The 23,359-nt window shown below is 39.6% G+C and overlaps 1 protein-coding gene and 1 pseudogene across 1 annotated transcript in view; one reads left to right on the top strand and one right to left on the bottom strand.

The window, feature by feature from the left end:
* Positions 1-19,830, top strand: part of LOC120221065 (cell death regulator Aven-like) — a 57,069-nt gene extending 37,239 nt beyond the window's left edge. The window contains exons 3-4 of the mRNA XM_039218326.1: positions 13,937-14,114; positions 19,787-19,830. Coding sequence (XP_039074257.1) covers positions 13,937-14,114; positions 19,787-19,830 — 222 coding nt within the window. The remainder of the gene's footprint in view (positions 1-13,936; positions 14,115-19,786) is intronic.
* Positions 19,831-19,855: 25 nt separating this feature from the next.
* On the bottom strand, positions 19,856-20,834 carry LOC120221087 (annotated as a pseudogene).
* Between the last annotated feature and the right edge of the window lie 2,525 nt (positions 20,835-23,359).

The raw sequence follows: 23,359 nt of genomic DNA, 5'->3' as shown, positions 1-23,359 counted from the left end.
CACAATGCTTTAAGGTAGTATAGTTTCAACCAAATTTTCCATTTGTCTCCATAGACTGATATCATAGAGTAAGCAGGCAAAGGTATTAGAAGAAGTTCTATCTAAAGGTAGAAAAAGACATTGTCTAGTAGTAAAACCTCTATTTTGGGGCATAGAAAAGATTAGATGATTTCTATTTTTTTTTTTAAGTTTATTTATTTTGAGGGGGAGGTAGAAACAGGGAGTGAAAGAGAGAGAATCCCAAGCAGGCTTCTCATGGGGCTTGATATCACGAACTGTGAGATCATGACCTGAGCCAAAATCAAGAGTGAGATGCTCTACAGAATGAGCTACCCAGGCATCCCAGATGATTTCATTAAAAAAAAAAAAAAAAAAAAAAATCAAGAATCTGTTGACCCTAAAGGCACTAGACTGACTTGGTTGGAAGAACATGTGACTCTTGAGTCCCTTGTAGGGTATAGAGATTACTACAGAAAAAAAAAAACTTAATCAGATTTCTTTAAAAAAAAATGTATCGACTGTGTTGTATGCCTCGGATAAAGTAAACAGCAAATGAAAGAATTGTATATGACAACAAAATCCTTAGAAGTGTTACTAGAATAAATAGTGGTCAGGAGCAGAACCTTTAATCCTTTTAGAACTTTTGAATGAGACTTACTGAAATCACTTATCTTGATAATTAACCTATTAGAACTGATAGCTACATGGTAACAGGAACACTGCATGAAAAAACTCGAGTGATAAAGGTCCAAAAAGAGCTGGTGAGAAGGGACTTCTTTGAGGAAACTGCTTAACTTTAATGACAGAAGGATGGTATCTCCGTGGTGTTGAAAGTGGTGGTGGTAACTCGGTCTCATTTATAGGGTGAGCTGAGCATACATTCTCTGCTTTTTGATGTCAACAAATGGATCAACGGGGTGAATTTGGGTGATTTTTTTTAGAAGTTGGAGGTTTAGAACTCAGTATAAATAAGAAACACGTGTTTTGTCTGTCAAGATACCTTTTTTTTTTTTTTTTAAATGAAGCAAGTCACAAGAGGAGGGAATTCTTAAGTATTTCCAGCGTTCATTCTTACAGGCTGTATAGCATTACCAGCACATGGAGACACTCAGCTTTAGAGGAGAGTGGATTTGCAGGTTTGATGGAATAAAGTGTCTTGGCTGGATCAAAAACTGTTAGAAATATTTTAGGGGTGCCTAGGTGGCTTAGTTAAGTATTCGACTCTTGATTTTGGCTCAGGTCATGATCTCACAATTTGTGTGTTCAAGCCCTGTGCGGGGCTCTGTGTGACGGCATGGAGCCTGTGTGGGATTCTCTCTCCCTCCCTCACTCTACCCCTCCCCTACTCAAACTCTCTGTCTCTCTCAAAATAAACTTTAAAAAATATTTTGTAAGAGATTCGGCTACATTTCACAACTCAGGAGATAAATATGGCTCAGATACTTTTGACCCAAGTGTCATACAAAGGAAAAGAGGAAAACCTGTGAGTGCAGATGGACTACCACAGCAGAGTCTGCTTACCGAGGAGAGAAGTGACCATATAAGATGAATACACAGATCCCCATCAGAGCTGAACTCAGTGTCTGTTTTTATGATCTCGAGTTTGTTACAAAAGTTAAAAAGAAAATCTGCCGTGTTGATCTGATGGCACTGTGAATTTCATTCTGATAAAAGTCTAGGAAACAGAAAAATGTCCCCGGTTTTCTGTCAACATAAAGGATACTCTTCAGCTGTGAGGGTGTATTGTTGGAAGCAGAGTTAAGGATATCTGAGGAACTGGGGATGGAGAGAAGAGTCTTTCTGGCCCAGATTCTTGATTCTGCTAACAAATGGGAATGACTTTTTCATGCCTCTGGTTTTTATCAAACTCTCTGAAACAAAATGACACCCATGAGGATGAGATAAGAACCCGGAAAAGGAAAAAGACAGAATGAAGAGTTCTGTGGGGTTTTATTAACAACTGTTTGTGCGTTGGCTTCTGTTTTTCCTTGTTCTCAGATTCTCCCCACTTTTTTTTTTTTCCCCTTCTTTACGTGTTGCCGTCTCTGAGCAAGACTGGGAATGGAAAGTTGTTCTTTTGTTTAATCCTTCACTCCTAGGGGCGCGTGGGTGGCTCAGTCAGTTAAGCATCCAACTTTGGCTCAGGTCATCATATCATGGCTCATGGGATTGAGCCCTGAGTCAGGGTCTGCATGGACTGCTCAGAACCTGCTTAGGATTCTCTCTGTCCCTCTCTCTGCCCCTTCCATGCTTATTCTTGCTCTCTCTCAAAATACTTTAAAAAAAAAAAATCCTTTGCCCCTAACACCCCTGGGTGGGATTTCTAGTTACATACTTAAAACCGTGAAATTGTATGTTAATTGTACATAAAGAATTTTGGGTTCTTTGTTTTTATATACTTATTTATTATATAAATGCTCCTATCCTTAGTATCATTGTGCTTATAATGACAACTTTTTGTGGGATTTGACCATGGTCCTTTGTTGTTTGCGATTTTCATGTGAAATTCGTTTTCCCAAACTTTTAAAAGAGAGATACTCTTAAGGATATTTTTCTTTAGTTTTTATGGTGTTTTATTTACTTCTGGGAGGAGAGAGAGAGAGACAGCGTGAGCAGGGGAGGGTCAGAGAGAGAGGGAGACACAGAATCTGACACAGGCTCTAGGCCCTGAGCTGGCTGTCAGCACAGAGCCCAATGCGGAGCTTGAACCCACGAACCGTGAGATCATGACTCGAGCTGAAGTTGGACGCTCAACCGACTGAGCCACCTTAGTGCCCCTTAAGGATAATTTTCAAGGTTTGTGGCTCTGGAGCACCGTTTTGTTATTTTGCAGTGCAAAGAATGGGCCTTACACATGCAGTGAGTCCCTGCCTCCTTGCTCTCTACCCCTCCCCAATCTGGCCCTTCTTCTCCCCTTGTCTTTACTGTGTCTTTTCTGCATGGTTTGGATTCTACCTCCAGCAATTTATCTTCAGAGTGAGTTGTGTCCTGCAAGGAGCTTTGCCCAGTTGCTTCTGAGAGTTCATGAGGCTCTGACTTACTTGGCGCCTTTAATTTTTTGTTTAATGTTTTATTTCTGAGAGAGAGAGATAGACAGGGTGAAGAGGGGAGGGTCAGAGAGAGAAGGAGACACAGAATCTGAAGCAGGCTCTAGGCTCTGAGCTATCTGTCAGCACAGCCCGATGCAGGGCTCGAACCCACAAACCATGAGATTGTGACCTGAGCCAAAGTCGGATGCTTAACCAACTGAGCCACCCAGGCGCCCCATTACTTGGCCCCTTTAGAGTTTCCTGTGAACTCCCTGGACCCAATAGCTGTTGTGCACCTAAGACCCGACATGTCTGGCCGCTGTTCTCAGAGGGCCTGCCACACTTCCTCGTGAGAACCTGCTGTTTGTTTGGGATGCTCATGTCTGCCAGGCACCCCACTGACTCCCTCAGCTTCGTCTCCTAAGTGCTGGTACCATTCAGGACTAGCGACTGTTGCTGTGTTCCTATCTGCCCATGTTGGGTGCTCTATGGAGATAGCTCACCCCCTAGCTTTTTGTGGATGTGTTCTCTGGCATTTTGATCTTGCAGTTTAGGTATCCTAAATTGCTCTGTGTGTTTTTTATGGGGAGTTTGGCAAGACTAAAAAACCGTGCCACTATCGTTACCCTCTTCCCAGTGACCTCCCTGGGTTTTGTTTTGAACAGCCGTTAGCTCTGGTTACAAGCATGTTCTTGGCTCATTCTTTTGGAGCCTGCAAGCTGCCTTCCAGCAGGAGATGATCTCAGGTCAGGTGCCCATGGCTAGAGCTGAATGTTAGGTTCTCTCAGCTCGAAATGCTGTGTCTTCCTTCTCTCCGTCTCACAGATACCCTCCATCTCTCTCTCCTCCATTGCTCGTGCTTTTTCTGTGCTCTTGTGACCTCTTAGGAATGCACACGCATGCATATCACACTTTTTAAAGTATATCTTGGCTTCTCTGACTTCTTCCTAGGACTCGGGTTCATAAGGTGAGGGGCCTTATCTTGTTTGTTTTTGTGTTCCCCAGTACCTGAACTGGTGACCGGCACTCTGTAGCTACTCAAGAAATAGTTGTTGAAGAAATGTTGGCAAGAGTGTAGGGCTGCTAGCAGGGAACAGAAGCAGTCCTGTCCCTTTCAGATATATTGTAGGACAGACAGATGAAAGATACGTGCCATTGAAAGAGGGGAGCCTGGGTGGCATGGTCGGTTTAGCGTCCAACTCCTGATCTCAGCTCAGGTCATGATCTCACAGTTATGAGATTGAGCACTGTGGCAGGCTGTAGAGTGAGCGTGGAGCCTGCTTGGAAATCTCTCTCCTTCCTTCTCTTTCTCTCTCTTTCCCCTTTGCGTGTACGCTCTCTCTCAAAATAAATATTAAAAAAATAAAAGTTATATTTACAGAAAGAAATGTGTCCAGAGAAGGAACTAAAAATAAGGTGCATAATTTTTAACTTAATTATTAGAAAATTTTGTGGTACGGGGAAGAAGCACCAGCTTAGACACTCTCACCAAGTTCATTTTGAGTAGCACAACCAGAAAAGGTTATTGGCATTTAGGAAATGTAGAGCAAGCAATGATGTTGAAGGAATTGAACGTTTATGCTGAGGAAGGAAGCAGTATGGTTAATTTGGGTGGAAGACCTCATTGCCGGCTCTGGCATAGGGTAGGCTGGCCCCGTGTGATTTCTGCATGATGTCCTCGGAGGGCAGAGAGTGGACCAGGCTACTCGGGTTCCTTCTAGTTCAGTCACTGTTGCCCTGTTAATTCTGTTGTCTCCCTCTGGTGAATTGAGAGTTTGGGGAGTGTCTTAAAGTCGGCCAGATAAATAAACAACAGCCATGTAATGGTCTGTGAGTTTCCTGGAAATTGGAAGGTGAAGGTGTTGAAACGTCAGTAACCAAGGAAACCAGTCCTGTGCTGGTGGATGAGAGAAGGGGAAATCTAACTGAGGCCGTCAAAAGAAAATCTGGCCATTTCTGGCATTAAGCCCAGGCAGTGAAGTCCCAGGGAAGATGGGTCGGAGGCCCATGTCCGTGACCTATCCACTTGACCCCTTAAGAGAAAGTGAACTGTCAGTGGCTGTGGTCAAGGTGAGCGTGGTTTGTACACTAAGCTGGCCTGGGAATGCTCAGTCTACAGACAGCCCTCCTATCAACGTTGATAGTGTGTGTGTGTGTGTGTGTGTGTGTGTGTGTGTGTGTGTGTAGGAAAGGGGTGGGGGGGAGAGAGAGAGAGAGAGAGAGAGAGAGAGAGAATCCTAAACAGGCTCCGAGATAAGGGGCTCAATCCCATAGCCCTGGGGTCATGACCTGAGCCGAAATCAAGACTCAGATGCCTAATCGACTAAGTCACCCATGCACCCCAGATAATTGTGTGTATACAAAAATTTTTTAATTAAATGATTTAACAAAGAAAAGTTTTTGCTTAAAGGCCTCTTAGTTGTATCTCTGGTTACTGGATGTTTCTCTATTGTGTGTGTTAATAGATTGACAAAGCAAAATGGTGACTTTTTTCTTAGAACCACACCAAGAATCAGATGGTCTTTATAGTTCCATTTAGTGCCTTCTTGACTAGAAACGTCATCGACATTAACCTGATTTACAGAATTTTACCTGGAGGTTGGGACTTGCAAAGTTGAGTAATTTGGTAGTTTTTAAACCTTTTTTAGTCTGAATCCTTACATGAAGTTCAAGCTGTAAAGCAAGTAAAATGAAACTTATTCTATTGCCACTTGCCTCACCTTTCCATAGGGACCTCATAAAAGGACCTCCACCAGGTATAGTTTAAAATTGCCATTTGGTCCAATGAAAGTTACTGCAGTCTAATTTCCAAACTACCCTTAAATTAGGGCAGCGTAAACCCTCAAGGTCTTTGTGATAAGATACCCATAGTCCAGCCCTTCTACAACTGCCAGTAACTGGTAATTCCCTTTCGGTGTCTCCTGTTTTTAGCCAACCCTCGGAAACAAAATAGCACAGGTGAGAAAGATATGAGGATTTGGAGAAAGATAAGGACTGGGGATGAGTGAGGAAGCCTGGCAGAAGTGTCACTAGCAGCTACCTTGAGGATTGGGGTGCCACCTTTTCTGTCTTCAGATTCCTCTGCCGCCTCTTCTTTCCATATACTGATCATAAGGAAGGACAAGAAAAGAGCTGTAGATCATTCTCTTGCTAGAGAAACCTCTGAATTTGAGTATGGTTTGGATCACTTTTTCCCCATTCATACTGGCGAGAGTATTTTGGAGCAAAAGCACTGTGAACATTGTGCTGGGCTCAATAGATCATGTAGATATATGTGCCATATATTGCATTTTTTCCCAAGTATGATCATGCTCTAATGCATACTTTTATGTAATACACAATGACAAATGGAAACCTTCTAACCTTCTAAGTTTACTTGTATATTAGGTATATAGCGTGTATATATATATATATTTTTTTTTTGGTAAATTTAATTTTAGTTGAAATTTAGCTTCTTGAAACACTACATAAAATTATTTAAAAAAACAATTTTTAATGTGTTTGTTTTGTTTTTGAGAGAGCGCGTGAGCGTGAGCAGGGGGAGGGGCAGAGAAAGGGAGGCAGAATCTGAAGCAGGCTTCAGGCTCTGAGCTGTTGGCACAAAGCCTGATGTGGGGCCCGAACTCCCAGAATGTGAGATTGTGTCCCGAGCCAAAGTTGGATGCTTAACCGACTGAGCCACCCAGGTGTTCCTACATAACAATTATTTTTGCTAGCACACTTTTCTAATACCCGAAGCTGTCATTGAACTGTTTAATTATGATGGTTTATTAACTTTTCTGTTGTCAGGAAGAATATTTAAGGTAGTGAAGCATCAGCTGGTTCACAAAATGATTATATAAGATAAAAAAAAAGACCTTAATAGGGTCACAAATATAAACGTTGGCAATTAGACTATTAAGTAGTGGTCTTTTTTTTTAAAATTGTTTTTAATATTTATTTATTTTTGAGAGATGGTGTGAGCAGGGAGGGGGAGGGGCAGAGACAGAGGGAGAGACACAGAACTCGAAGTGGGTTCCAGGCTCCATGCTCTCAGCCCAGAGCCTGACGTGGGGCTTGAACCCATAAACTGATATCATGACCTGAGCTGAAGTTGGACGCTCAACCCACTGAGCCACCCAGGTACCCCAGTAGTGATCTATTTTGAAGCTTGGTAACATTTAAAGTTAAGGGGAATTAATATAATTTTCCAATTTTATACATTATAACATTTTTTGTTGAATATATTTGACATTACCTAATTATTGAAATTGGTTCCCAGTGAGTTACTATTGGAGAGTTTCCTTAAATTTTTTCTTACATATCTTTCTTTTCTGTTCCTTTTATTATACAATTACATTTTGTCAGGAACGTAGGAGGGTGTGGAAAAATGTGTGATTGACCATTTTTGACCTCCTTATTAGGTTCCAAGGAGGAACGTCATTTCCACATTCCTTACTCCAGCAGAAAGTGAAATAAGGACCTTCAAAAGTTAGGTTTGTAGGTATAAAAGGCTTTACATAGGCTCTTGTTTAGTTGTTACATGTTACTAGTAACTTCCCAAGTTTTAGTGGCTTATTTGAGGGATCTTGATGATAAAGATAATCTTTAAATATTCCTTTGGCTGATGGTAGCTCTTTTGAAAGAAAAGGCAAGAGTGTTGGCCCAACATACTGTTGATAGGCTGGCCTGTTACATTAAGCAGATTATAATTTACTGTAAATTATAGTTGTAAATTAAATAGCAGTGTAGCTGTGGTAACTCTTTTTATTGGTTCTGTTGTGCATATGGTACCTTTTTTCTAGTTCTATCCATCATCAAAAGTAGGGTATTGATGCCTCTACCTATTATTATTGGATAATTTCCCTCTTTAATTCGGTCAGGGTTTGCTGCATATATTGTACGCAGAGAGCCTGATACAGGGCTCAGACCCGTGAATTGTGAGATCAATACCTGAGCCAGAGTTGGATGCTTAACCAACTGAGCCACCTAGGCGCCCCTATAATTGTATCTCTTAAGCAATGAGAGAAGAAAGAAGAACAAGCATATATTGAGAACTCTTGTTAGCCTTCTGATTTCCTATTGTTGGTTTTGTACATTTGTTTCTGTATATTTGAGTTCCCATACAAAGTCCTATCCTTAGTGCAATACGATTTTGCTCCCACCCACCTCCTTTGTGCTATCATTTGCAAATGTATTGTTGGGCCTGTAACATACGGAAATATAATTGTGCTCATATTGTTTTAAATTGCTTTTAAAATCAGTAATGGGAGGAGAGGCCGTATTAGATACAATTTGTAAATATTTTCTCATATTTCGTAAGTTGCCTTATCATTTTCAATTAAGTTTTTAATTTTAATTCTAGTATAGTTAACATACAGTATTATTTTAGTTTCAGGTGTATAATATAGTGATTCAACAATTCTATACATCACTCAGTGCTCATCATGATAAGTGTACTCTTTAATTCCTATCACCTATTTCCCCCAGCCCTCATCCACCTCCACTCTGGTAACCATTAGTTTGTTCTCTATAGTTAAGTACCTATTTATTAGTTTGTCTCTGTCTCTCATTTTTTTCTTTGCTCTTTGTTTTGTTTCCTAAATTCCACATATGAATAAAATCATATGGTATTTGTCTTTCTCTGGTTTATTTCACTTAGCATAATACTTTCTAGCTCTATCCATGTCATTGCAAATGGCAAGATTCATTCTTTTTTATGGCTGAATAATATTCCATTATCTATATTTATATCTGTTTTATTTTTTGAAATAAAATCATCTGAAGTTAAAAAAAAAAAAAGGGGGGGGCACCTGGGTGGCTCAGTTGGTTAAGTGTCCAGCTTCGGCTCAGGTCATGATCTTGTGGTCTGTGAGTTTGAGCCCTGCGTCAGGCTCTGTGCTGACAGCTCAGAGCCTGGAGCCTGCTTCAGATTCTGTGTCTCCCTTTCTCTGCCCACCTCTCTCTCTGACCCTCTCCCGCTTGCACTCTGTTTCTCTCTTTCTCAAAAATAAGTAAACATTAAAAAACTCAAAAAAAATCTATCTAGATATAGATACACCCACCCACACACTACATATTCTTTATCTGTTTCTCTATCGATGACACTTGGGTTGCTTCCATAATTGGGCTATTGTAAATAATGCTGCAATAAACATAGAGGTGTATGTATCCCTTTGAATTAATATTTTTATAATTTTTGGGTAAATATCCAGTAGTGCGATGGTTGGATTATAGGGTAGTTCTATTTTTTTTTTGTAAAGAAAACAAGTGGAGCCCTTGTTCCTTTATTTTATTTATTTTATTTTATTTTTTTAATTTATTTTTAGGAGAGAGAGAGACAGCGTGAGCAGGGGAGGGTCAGAGAGAGAGGGAGTCACAGACTGAAACAGGCTCCAGGCTCTGAGCTGGCAGTCAGCACAGAGCCCGATGCGGGGCTCGAACCCACGGACCGTGAGATCATGACCTAAGCGAAAGTCGGACACTTAACCGACTAAGCCACCCAGGCGCCCCGATTTATTTTATTTTTGAGGGGGAAGGAGCAGAGAGAGGGAGACACAGAATCTGAAACAGACTCCAGGCTCTGAGCTGTCAGCACAGAGCCCGATGCAGGGCTTGAACTTGCAAACTGCAGAATCATGACCTGAGCAGAAGTCAGATGCTTAACCGACTGAGCCACCCAAGGTGCCCCAGCGTAGTTCTATTTTTAATTTTTTTACTATATTTTCTAGAGTTAGCTGTACCGATATGCATTCCTAGCAGCACTGCATGAGGGCTCATTTTTCTCTGCATCCTTTCCAACATTGTTGTTTCCTGCATTGTTGATTTTAGCCATTCTGACAGGTGTGAGGTGATATCTCATTGTAGTTTTGATTTTCATTTGCATTTGTTGAACAGTGATGTTGATACCTTTTCATTTTGTTGATGGTTTCCTTTGCTATACAGAAGCTTTAGTTTGCTGTATTTTTACTGGTTTATTTTTGTTCTGTTACCTTTGCTTTGGTGTCTAGTACAAAAAATTGCCAAGATTGAAGTCAGGGAGATTACCACCTATGTTTTTATTCTAGAAGTTTTATGGTTTCAGGTCTCACATTCAAGTATTTAATCCATTTTGTGTTGACTTTTGTGTATGATATAAGAAAGTGGTCCAGTTTCACTCTTTTGCATGTAGCTGTCCAGTTTTCCCAGCACCATTTATTGACGAGACTATACCATTTGTCCTAAATTAATTGACCATATATGTGTGGGTTTATTTGAGGGTACTTTATTATGTTCCATTGATCTATGTGTCTATTTTTATGCCATTACCATACTGTTTTGATTACTATAGCTTTGTAATATAGTTTGATACCAGGAAGCATGATGCCTCCAGCTTTGTTGTTCTTTCTTGAGATTGCTTTGGCTATTCAGAGTCTTTTGTGGTTCCATACAAATTTTCAGATTGTCTTATTTCTGTGGAAAATGCTGTTGGAATTCTAATAGGGATTGCATTCAATCTGTAGATTGCCTTAGGCAGTATAGGTATTTTTAACAATAGTCTTTTCATCTATGAGTGCGGTGTATCTTTCCATTTATGTCTTGAATTATTTTCATCAATATCTTATATTTTTCAGTATACAAAATTAGTTTAACATATACAAACTTAATGTTAACATAATAATGATTCCTTTATAGTTTACACATTGCTTTCGTCAGTATTTTCTGGTTTGTCCTGTTTTTTCTGTCTATGTGATTTTGCATATTTTGGCACAGATCTTTGTAAAATGAACCAAACATAAAATCTATGAGAGTTTTTAAGATATACTTTTCTAAGTTATATCAGATATCTTCTAAGCTTTATTACTTTTTACTACCCTCTTGTGATAGAGTCTAATGATGGCTCTTCTCATCTCTGCAGTTGGGTGGGGGCAATAAGATCATTATTCAGTGATTCTTCTAAGTTGGGGATTGGTGAGTCATTCAGCTCTTTGAGGCCCCAGCCTATTATAAACATGTTGTAAATACTAAATGATGGTGAGGGCAGGGCCACTAATTTTTCCTAGGTCCCCTGCCTCCCATTTCAATGCTTGTAGCACTGTTAGTTCCTCAGGTGTTTCAGATCATCATCCTCTTTCTCATCAAGTTGATTACTCTGCCCAGGCTTACATTTTTGCCATGTGTTATGGTGATGTTCACAAGTTTTGTGCTAACTGGGGAAGTCTTTCTGAACTGTGTTTACCCAGTGAGCCAACAAAGGAATACTGGATTTTCCCAGATTAAACCTTGCTAGTATTTTCAGCTTTAGTTCAGTTCCCGCAGTTCTCGTCAGTTATACAGCTGTTTTCTTTAGAACCTTCCTGGTATTTATTATTTAAACAGCAGTTCTTACTCAGTCACATACCTTGAATCGGCTACCATCATTTAGTTATGAGAATCTCTCAGGAATGGCAGGAAACCTGTAGGTTTCAGGCAGATTATGATGTGGGTTGCCATCTTTTTGTGCCATCAAGGAGTGTTATGATATTTGAGGGTTGTGAGAAATCTTGAAAGGTCAGTTACTCTATCCTTTCATTAAAACTTAATTTGATTCAGGTGAGGACTACTGACTAGTTTGGAGTATTAGAAATTTGTAGTGGACAGACTAATAACACACAGATGAGTTCGTAGATGCAAGGGGGAAAACCTACCTGTACAGTGAGTGGATTAGACTTCATCCAAACCCCTTGGGTAATCTTAGCATTACTTATGTTGGGTCAGCCATTTATCACCTGTCATTTCATGTGGTGTAGCGTAAGGTTCAGAGCACCATCTATGATGTATTTTAACCAAAAAATATTTAACTTGACCCCATTGGGCATTCAGATTTTTAGATTTTTTAAAAACCCGTTAATTCCATAAACCCTACCACAAGGAAGCAGCCAGACAAAGGATGGATCCTTCTGCACTCTACATGTACTGGTCTCTTCAATAAACCAATGTCATAAAGATAGAGATGGAGCTAGACTCAAAGGCATTTAAGGGACAAACAATGAGATACAGGGCATGATCTTGAGTAGGATGCTAACTTGGACAAAACCAGCTGTAAAGCAAATTTTTGGGGTCAGACTAACTTGGAAATACTCTGGATGTTATATGAAATGATATTTACTGGGATGGAGAGGTGCAGAATTTTGATGAAAAACCTTCTTGTTACAAAAAATGTATACATAAATAGTGCGTATACTTCCAAATATCTTTCTAAGGTGTTAATAGTGGAACTTCTACTCTCCAGTGATAGGAATGTAGGGTTTTTATTTATTTCTTAGCTTGTCTCTCCTCTTAATTTTCTGTAATACACATGCCTCATTTTTGTGTTAACAAAAACTTACTTTTTAAAAAAATCTAGACTAACACGTCCTCGACAGGTAGGTTGCTGTAATAGATTTCACAAGGTTTTTTTTCTGGATGAAGATTGTATCTTTTTTGGGCTGCTTCTTTGAACCATGTCTTTAGTTTCTACATGCATCTTTCTTGTTTAAGGTTTAACTTTTTATTGTAATAGAACATCTAAAATACATACAAAAGTAGATAGAATTATATAGTTATCAATTATGCCCAGTTTATTTCCTCTGTACCCACCATTCCTCTGCACCCATTATTTTGAAGGAAATTCCTGTCTTTTCTTCTATAAATAGTCAATATGTTTTCCTAAAAAAAAAAGAATGTTTAAAAAAAAAAAACAGTCTGGTATCACCCCAAACAATACACATATGAAATAATAGTGTTTCTTCAATATAACCAAATATTCAGTCATTCACATTTCTCTGTCTCAAAGGTGATTTTTGTCTATAGTTGTATTGTTTGAATCTGACTACACATAAGCTCCTGGGGTGCCTGGGTGGCTCATTTGGTTAAGTGTCTGACTTTCGATTTCAGCTCAGGTCATGATCTCATGGGTTTGTGGGTTTGAGCCCTGCATTGGACTCTGCACTGACAGTGTGGAGGCTGCTTGGGATTCTCTCTCCCCCTCTCTCTCAAAATAAATTTCACTTAAAAATAATAAGAGATTCATCTCCTTAAAACAAATAAGTTTCTGACATTACAAATGGTTGTGTGTCCATTAAGCTCCTTTGATCTATAGGTTTCTCCCTCCTCCACCACCATTTTTCCTCTTATAAATTATTTGTTGAAGAACATAGACTCTTTATCTTTCATACTTTCTCACCTTCTGCATTTCCCTGCATGCTCTCTTTTAATACTCAAGACTGGAAACTGTTCTCTTGAATGCATCTGAGCAGAGTTCCCATTTAAAACTTATAAAACTTCGGTATTGTGTTTGTAAAATCTGTAAATGGCAATGGTTGATTTCTGTCCTAAAGTCCTCTAAGTGTAAGACTCATATAGCCTTGGGGCACCTGGGTGGTTCAGTTGGTTGAGCATCTGGCTCTTGATTTCAACTCTAGTCATGATCTCATGGTCTGTGAGTTTGAACCCCTCATCAGGCTCTGTGCTGACAGTGTGGAACCTGCTTGGGATTCTCTCTCCCCTTCTCATTCTCTCTGCCCTCCCAAAATAAATACTTCTCTCAAAATAAATAAAACTAAAAAAAAAAAAAAAAAAAAAAAAAACCTGTATAGCTTTGATTGTTTCAATAAGAGGAAACAACTGTTGAGAAACGATACCCTGGGGTAGACATTAGCCCTATCGGTTACACACATTGTTAGACAGGAACTTGCCAGATTTCCTTTGTAAAGCCAAAAGAAAAGTTTACCCTGGAAATACATTCAGGACAGTGGTACATTGGGGTCATTTTGAAATATAATTTAGTGTCCTCAGGGAGCTTGGTCTCTAAATGTGCTGTTTATTGTGATACTTGTGTACTATTTTTTGTTTTGTTTTACTTTACCGCTAAGGCTGCTAAAGTCGAAATTTCCACTGCCTGTGTATTGATTTGTCTCTAATGATTGCAGGTTGAAGATGACAGTGATGCAGAGACCTTTGGAGAAGAGAATGAGGAACAGGGAAATTATTCAAAAAGAAAGATAGTGTCTAACTGGGATCGATATCAAGATATTGAAAAAGAGGTCAATAATGAAAGTGGAGAATCACAAAGGGGGACGGACTTCAGCGTCCTCCTCAGCTCCGCAGGTATGAATTCTGCTTGCTTGCCTGTGGTTTAAGGCTCTGAAAGTTGCATAGACCTTTTATTTGTGTTCCTTTTAAAGCTGCATTTGAATGACTAGCAATTCATCCTTTTGTCCTTTGGGTTTTAAATTCAAGTGGAGAACAGTGTGTCTAATGGTTTGCAAGGAAATAAAGACGGTTCTTTAAGTGGAAGCCAGTGATTCCACTTAATGATGTAGAAGGACTTAAGTCCTGGTTGAAATGGATAAAAGGCTTTACAGAAATGAAAAATGCTGAACTATGCCCCTCTAAATTGGGTAGTCTGAAAACAGAGGTGTTTTCTTTGATTTCAGAGGAATCAATGCTTATGTTTATACAAAGCTTGACCAAGTTTTAGAAAGTTTTACCAAGCTTCTAGAGGATGTGTTCTTTTCCCTTTTATAGCCAGGAGTATGCATCTTCATGGTTATGCACATGTTAGAGACCTGTGTACCTGAACTTGAAAACTTTTCTGTTTGTTTTTGAACAGTCTTCTCTGTCGATAAGGTGAAACACTCTTTTCTTCTATGACCAGCTGTGTTTTAATATTGACTCAACCCTGAGCGATGTGCAGCAGCGTGAAACTGAAGAGTAGGAGAGTGGTTACGGAAATTAATGGAGCAGGGCTGGCTGGAGGGATGGCTACTTTCTACTAGGCTGTGGTATAAGAATGGAAAGGATGAATGGAGAATGGATTAGTGGTTTTCAGGGGTTAGGGATGGGAGGGTGGGAATTGGATGTGGTTATAAAAGGGCAACATGAAGTTTCTTTGTAGTGCTGGTATGGATCTTTATCTTGATTGTGGTGGTAGATAGACCTACACAAATGATAACATTGTCTAGAACTTAACACACATGCACAAGAATGACTACAAATAACACTGAGGAAGTCTGAAGACTGGGGCTTTTATCAATGTCAGTATGTCAGTATTTCTGGTTGTGATATTATAATAGTTTCACAAAATATTATCATTGGGGGAAACTGGGCCAAGTGTACGGGAGATCTCTCTGTATTATATCTTAACTTTGTATGTGAGTCTACGATGACCTCAATGACCACAAACAGCAAAATATTACCAGGTTAAAAAAATGTAAAGAGTGATGATGTCATAGCAGAGAAATAAAATGAAAATAATATTTTTAGACAATTTGAATTCCCTCTTCCCTCCAACTTTCACGTTGCTGGTGAGTTCCACCTTTCTTTTTTCTCACCTGCCTGTATTTTTGAATGCTTGTACCAGACTAAGAATAATTAAGTAATGAATTCTCTTTCAACTTGATAGAATAAACCCCTTGAGTAGAAAGAAAGTAGTAAGTGGAGAGAGTATGGTGAATGTGAGTAAGCAGAGCGAGGTAGAGACTGGTGTCCTTCTGTTGTATGCTCCCCACAGTATCACCCTCTCAGTAGAGGTTTGCTGACTGCATCCAGCTCACTGACTGTTTAGGGGCCAGTGACTCCTCTTTTTGCCAGTCAGATGAGTACTTCCCTTTTGTTACCTGCATTTTGGCCACTTAAAAATTTATAAGCACCTTTCTTCAAGATGGGAGAAAGGTAAAAGTTGAGCTGCTTAGTTTTCATTTCCGTTAGGTGTTCTGCTAGAGGATGGAGGGGGAAAATGGAACTAGTGCAGTGTGGACTCCCTGGTTTTAACTGAATTAAATGTGTACTTGGTTACTAGGACAGTATCTGGCAAGTAAAAGATATTGCTTGAATGTTGGAAGGCGATTTACAATTCTAGTTTAACTGAGCAGCTATACTCAGTGACTTACGATTTTGGCTATTTATGTTAGCATTTTATTTATAACGTAAAGCCTGACATGATTTGTTTCTCCCATGTATTTTTCTTGTAGTCTGTCTTTACTCAGTGATTTCTTCCCAAGTGGCTTGTTTGTCTGTGATTGGTTTCTTGGGAGATCACAATCGTCCCATCTTCTGATATGTGCTTCTAGTTTTTCCCCGTTCTGCTGCTAATTTATCATTTTCTTTTCACCATGTCCTGTGCTTGAGAAGAGCCTCTATGCTTTCTTCTTTGTAGGAGTTGGGCTATATTGGTTTACTTTTGAGAGATGGAGTTCATTCTGTGATCATTATATATGTATATATGTGTGTGTACATACACACACATTTAGTATATAATTTCTTTACTAACTACTAAAGTAACCAAAATTAGAAATAACTTATCAACATTGAAAATTTAACTACCTTAATGGACATTTAAGTTCGGTTTATGATGTTACAGTCTTTCCTTTGTCAGTGTGGTTTAATATAAGGAACACAGACCCCAAAATTGAACAGATCTGGATTTGAATCCTAGTCTATCATGGTTCTGTCTAACATTAGGCATTACAATTTCTCTTAGTATCAAGTGCAAGAGTAGCTACATGTAACAGTGCCTAATTTGATGATGTCAGCCTTTTATCCCAAATTTACTACTGGCTTTAGTTCTGCTCAGTGAGTAACCATGTGCTTAGATTTAGTATGTATCTGGAATTTTTTGTCGATAGAAGCTTAATTAACTTCCAGTAAAGTCAAATTTCTTGTTTTCCTTGAATGTTAGACATATTGGCAGTTGTTGCCAATAGAATTTAAAGATCACTTTTCTGAGAAATTAAAAATTTGTGGATGTAATAGAACTGATTATTGAGTCTACCTATTGAAAAACCAATGGGGGTGGTCTGAGCCTCTGAGCATTTAAAAGTTGGTGATTTCAGGTTTTAGGTTAATTCCTAAAATAAAAATTTCCTCTTTCCCCCCGAGTTGCCCACCTTGAGTCACTGATTTATTTTTCTCCCCCATCTTTGTGTCTGCCACATGCCTAAAGGATGGCCTTTGTCACTGTGACAGACTTGGTTTCTCTGAGCTTTGAACTGTTCCTTTTTTTTTTTTTTTTAAATTTTTTTAATGTTTTGTTTATTTCTAGGAGAGAGAGAGAGACAGTGTGAGCAGGGGAGGGTCAGAGAGAGAGGGAGTCACAGACTGTGAAACAGGCTCCAGGCTCCGAGCTGGCAGTCAGCACAGAACCCGACGCGGGGCCCGAACCCACGAACCGCGAGATCATGACCTAAGTGAAAGTCGGACGCTTAACTGACTAAGCCACCCAGGCGCCCCTGAACTGTTCTTTATGTATTATTTTTTATTCTAGAATCAGTTGTGCTGTGCATACACCCCTGCTCCAATTCTCAAATGCCATTTTGAAGATGGACCCTTTGCTAAGAGTACCTCCTCCTTAATGTGTTGTTACTCTCCTAGTAGGATTTACATTGTAATAGTGAATCTTTGAGGACCAGTGATTAAATTCCAATAGTGAATTTCTATTGCACACACAGTTGGTGTGAATGTATGTTGGTATATTCATTTAGGAAGGTAGTTTGTCATTTTCCAGTAAAGTTGAGGATCTAGCACTTGTACCCTGGGAAGACAGTCTTGAGAAGCTGTCACACGCATGTGCCAGGAGATGTGTGTGTGCATTTGTAGCAGTGCTGGTCAGAAGAGCCACCCAGATATCTATTAATAGTGGAGTGAATACAGGGGCGCCTGGGTGGCTTAGTGGGTTGAGCGTCCGACTTTCGCTTAGGTCATGATCTCGTGGTTCGTGGGTTCGAGCCCCGCGTCGGGTCTGTGCTGGCTGCCGGCTCAGAGCCTGGAGCCTGTGTCAGTCTGTGACTCCCTCTCTCTCTGACCCTCCCCTGCTCACGCTGTCTCTCTCTCTCTCTCTCTCTCTCTCCTAGAAATGAATAAAACTTAAAAAAAAAAAAAAAGTGGAGTGAATACATAAACAAGTGGATGAACCTGTCAAACATACTGTGAGGTAAAAGGAACCCTACGTAGCCACAAAATACCTCTGTATGATTCTACTTGTATAAAGTTCACACACAAGAAGAAAGCAAGCTGTGTTATTTAGGGACACATAGTTGAATGGTAAAATGGAAACCAAGGAAATGGTTATGGTAAAAATTAGGATTGTGTTCCCCTCTAGTAGAGAAGTGTGTGCAGCAGGTGTTGGGGGTGGGGGGACTTCTGTGATGTTACTGCTGATCTATTTTTTGACGTGGATGATGTTTACTTATAATAATAATAATAAATAATTCCTTTTCCACTTCTCTTTCTCCTAATCCTCCTCTTCCTCTTCCTTTTTCTCCTCCTCCTCCTCGTTCTTCTGTGTTTATTTATTTATTTTGAAAGAGGGAAAGAGAATCCCAAGCTGGCTCTAGCTGGCAGCGCAGAGCCCCACATGGGGCTCAATCTCATGAACCCTGAGATCATGACCTGAGCCGAAATTGAAAGTCAGATGCTCAACCGACTGAGCCACCCGGTCCCCTGACTAATTATTCTTTAAAGTATATTTTACCCACTCTTTTAGGTGTCTGTCTGTACAAGGGGAAAAAAAAGTCTAAAAATGTATTTCTAATGAGATGATTGCAGTTACCACCACAGACCGTGGGAAACATTTTGGGAGAGGCAGTCCTTTTCGGCATCTCGAGGTCTTCAACATACAGGCGCTGCTGCCTGCTTTGTTTCATTCTCTGGCCGGAGGTAGTGGCATCTTGTTTTGCTGAGGAAATGGGGAAACTAGTTTGTTTGAGGTCACACTCTTTCTGGTAGGCTTGGGAGTCTTCAGACATCTTTTTAGGAGTCTTTCTGTAAGCCTCTGAAACAGACGATTGCGCTGACAGCTTTTCGTTTTGAAACCGTGTTCTTGCAGTTCTAAGTTATGTTTCACCAGCTTGGAGAATGGTACCGTACTCTCACTTATATTGAGGCATAAGAATGTTAGATCTTGAGGCAGTTTTTCCTCCCTCTCCTTTTGTTTTTGTTTCCCCAAGTGGTGAGTCATCGAATTTATACCATATGCTTTATCTACTCCTTTCAAGAAGTCACAGATAACTCGTTAGAAGAATGTTTACAGTGTGAGCAAGAATGCACTGGGGCAATATGGAAGATAAAAGATCCCCCCCCCCCCCATTTCTGTGCAGGTCTATAAGCTGTTTAGTGGAGCAAAAAAAAAAAAAAGAAATGACTACAATTTGGTCAGTATAGTTCTCCATACATATTTTCATTTAAAGCTTATATATATCTTAAGTGACATTTTATGAAAAATTGATCTTGGGGAGGTAGATTTTAATTATATTTGATTTTCTTTCCCCCCTCGGTATCTATTCTTCTACCAGCAATTAGACTGACAGGGAAAAAAAGTCTGTCGCTCGAGCAGCCCACGAAGCAGCCGGAGAGCTGAATTTGTCCCCATTGGCTCAGTTCATTTTTTGCTTTTCCCACGGTGTGCATTTTGTCAGTTTTTACTAATATGGTCTCGTTACAAAACAGTGTAGTGGAAGAATCTTCCCTTTGATATTTGAATCATTCGAAATAACAGAAACAGAACATATTTTTTTTAATATGCATTAAAAAAAATCTTCATTTGGGTAGCAACAACAAAAAGGTTAAACACACACACACAAACACACACACACTCACACACACTCACACACACACACACACAATCTTTCCTTTCTTGTAGCTGGATACGGAAGTGGGCTTAATTTGATTTTCTTTTCTCAAGCCTCCAGAGATAAAAGCAGCTTTAATACCTAGAAGTTTGTTTGCTAAATTCCTGCTCCCGGCACCATTTTGTGTTTTTTGTTGTTGTTGTTTGCATGCAGATTCTCCTTTGTTTGCTTTTACTGGTCCAGTGGCTTCCTTTTGATCTCATTCCTCATCACCATCCATGTTCACTTTCTAGCCGTGAAACTGTACTTTTCCTGGGCAGCTTTAATTCCTCTCCCCCTTCCTTTAAATCCCTGACCTTTTCAAGTTCATTTGTTTAGGGATTCTTGCTGATCCTCCTTGATTTTTTCAGTGCTGCTTTTCCCCCTGCCTCTCCTGGTACCTCCCACCTCTCTTCTTTGTTCCTTAATTGTAAGTTCCCACTCTTGACTTCTTCGGCTTTATCTAGTGCTTCTTAGCTTTTTCTTTAAATAGCATTATAAATCTATCCATTTCATTTCCCCACAGTTTGAGAAGAGGAAGTGTGGATCTTTTCAGTGGGTCTGATCATCTAAGTCTTCCCAGAATCTCAGCCTTCAGTTTTTCTAGAGGTTTCATGTCAGCATCGATAGCACTTCTCTTTTTCTTCTTGTTCTTGTTTAGTATCTTAATTTAGCTTATACCTTATTTTAATCGTTTTTTTTTTTTAACAAAATAATACTCATTGAAAAGTAGCAGAAGTCTTTATGCTTTTGGCCAGTGTCTATATAAACTTTCGCAAATTCAATACAATCAGACCCTTCAGTTGTTGATCCTTTCATGCTTTGTGTAATGTTGTTTTCCTTTGAATATTTTGTGCTTGACCTTTATCTTCTAATCCTTTATGTCACTAAGGATTGCATCAGCTGGAAAGCCTTTCATATACATGGATCTGTTATTACATCATTTTTAATGCTCATCGGTCATTGGAGAGATGTTTTATACTCATCAGAGAGACGTTTGTGGGAGAGTTTCTGATGTTAGCTTTATCTTTATTTCCTCAAGTTTTGTCTTGCATTTGCTCAGCGCTTCCATTATATTAAAGCCTGTTGTTAGGCACTTCTACCTATTGGATTTTAGTATCTCCAGGGGAACCTGCCTTTCATCCAGTGTGATCTGTCCCCTTTAAAAACTTGTCTTCTGGCAAATTAAAGTCACTACAGTAATACTTGATTTGATGACAGGCTGTGGTCCCAGAGGAGCCGTTTTGTCACAATCCTCGTTTTTGGCTGTTACAGCTGTCTTTCTGGTCCTTGTCTTGCTGAGCTGGGTCATAGGATCACCAGCAGTGGCCATAAGGTCTCCAGTTCATTTTTAAGAACTGAATGTTTAGACTGTTAGATAATTTAGGTTATTCTTACTGGAAATACCTTTTATTTTTTTAAAAGTTTATTTATTTCGAGAGAGAGAGAGAGAGAGACCTTACAAGTGGGGGAGTGGCAGAGAGAGAGGGAGAGAGAGAATTCCAAGCAGGCTCTATGCTATCAGCACAGAGCCCAATGTGGGGCTTGAACCCATGAAGCTGTGAGATCATGACCTGAGCTGAAACCAAGAGCCCCACGCTTAAGTGACTGAGCCACCCAGGTGCCTCCTTACTAGAAATATGTTAATGACAGAATATTAGTGTATCGTTTTGAACTTGTATTCCGATACAGTTCTGGTTGCTCAGGGTCCCAACTAGCTGCATCACCGAATTTGCATGCCACGTTCTGCTAATACCTAGCATATTCCTCTCAACTGCTGCTGTCTGACTATTCTCACGGATTCATACTTCCTTTAAAAAGAGAAATAGCATCATTTGTTTTTTATTTTTACTTTTTATTTTAGAGAGAGAGAGAAAGACACCATGGGAGAGGGACATTGTGGGAGGGAGAGAGAGAGAGAAAATATCTCCAGTAGGCTCCATGCTCAGTGTGGAACCTGATGCAGGGCTGGATCCCATGACCCTGAGATCTTAACCTGAGCCAAAATCAAGAGACAGACACTCAGTTGACTGAGTCACCCTGGCACCCCGTGAAATAACATCATTTAAAGGGAGGTTTTGGGAAGCAGAGCAAATGAATGCTTATGAGCAATGTCCTATTTAAGTGTATAAGTTAAGTTATCTTTACTTGCTCTAGAGAGAATACCCTTCTTATTCTCCTAACTATAATAAGTAGTAGAGTAATAATATATTTAGATTTATAGATGGTGAAATTTGATATAAAGCTGATATGCAAGGTTTTATCATGTCAATAAGATTAAGCATGATTATTAATGCAATACATTGTGTAAAGAGTACTCACAGGTAGAATGGGAAAGTCCAAGCCTTATAATAAAGGCTACCGTAATACTAATAAAAAAAAAAAGAATAAAAGTTATTTTGGCAAAGCCTTTAATGAAGGTCCATCGAGAACTTCTTGTAATATAAAAAGCATGAAACACATGAAATCAGAGGCCATGATTTTAGAATTAAGATCAATAACCCTTAAGATTGTGATAGTAAAGTCCTCTATTCCAGTAAGTGTAACTGAAGTGTAGTGAATGTATTCAGGCGGTAGAGCGGAAGGGACACTTGACTGATGGACGTCAGCTGATCTGTTTGGTTGCGGTTGTCATTTACTAGGTACGTGCTCTTGAAGGAGTGAAACTCTTGGAATCTCTTTTTTTTAAAGCTGTGAATTAAATAATACCTGCCTTGCTTTAGTACAGGGTGGTTGTGAGGACAATGGAGAATTATTTGAAAAATTATAAAGTGCTATACAGAAGTCAGTAATTATTGTATAGGCAAGGAAAGCAGACCGTTGGGGTAGAACATGCTAGGTAAGTGTGATGAGGGAGAGAGAGTGTGAGAGGGGAAGGGGCAGAGTGAAGGGGGAGAGAGAGAATCCCAAGCAGGCTCCACACTGTCAGTGCAGAGCCTGACATGGGGCTCAAACCCACGAACCGTGAGATCATGACCTGAGCCAAAATCAAGAATAGGACATTTAACCGACTGAGCCACCCAGGTGCCCCTGAAATCAGGCCTTTAACTGGGGCTACCATTAAAATATCCAAACATAATATTGATATATATATAATATATATATTATATATATACAATTAGAATATAGAGCACAATGATCATTAGCTCATTTTTTCTTGGCTTTCTCTGTAAGATTTGTTGACCTGTTTCCATCTCTACAACTACCAAGGTGACACAGGGAACTTAAAAGAGGATTAAAAACAGAAAAATCAGGATCTGTGATGAAAGGGTCATGATAGTAAGAAAAAGAAGTCTGAAAAATGATTTAATAATTACATCGTATGTGTTGCAAACCCTAGACAATGGCAGAAAACAAGTTGTGTCTAACTAAAATGCAGAAGATTTAGATTAGCACGCATTTTGTACATGAGATGTTAACTGGGTCTCTAAGAGAGATTTGGGGAATCATCTTGATTGGAAATCTTTCAAAATAGATTTGGTATCTTTAATTAGAATGAGTTCAACAATATTCCTTACTGCACAGGGATAGGCAGGGTGACTTCTCAAGGGATTTTTTTAACCCTATATTTCTGTTCTCCTGGTTTGTAATTTCACAATAGTTCTAGAGCCTTTTACCCAGATACATTAAGTTAGCACATCTAGTGTTCTCAGAGGGGTTAGGCTTAAAATAAATAGGCAAGTGGAGGAGAGGGCAAGATGGCGGAGAAGTAAGGAGCTCCGTACTTGCACTCGCGCCCATACATCA

The sequence above is a fragment of the Hyaena hyaena genome, unplaced genomic scaffold (genome assembly GCF_003009895.1).
Source record: "Hyaena hyaena isolate Hyena2069 unplaced genomic scaffold, ASM300989v1 scaffold_756, whole genome shotgun sequence".
Lineage (NCBI taxonomy): Eukaryota > Metazoa > Chordata > Mammalia > Carnivora > Hyaenidae > Hyaena > Hyaena hyaena.
Note: the sequence above shows the minus strand (reverse complement) of the source record. Positions and strands in the feature narration are given on the sequence as shown.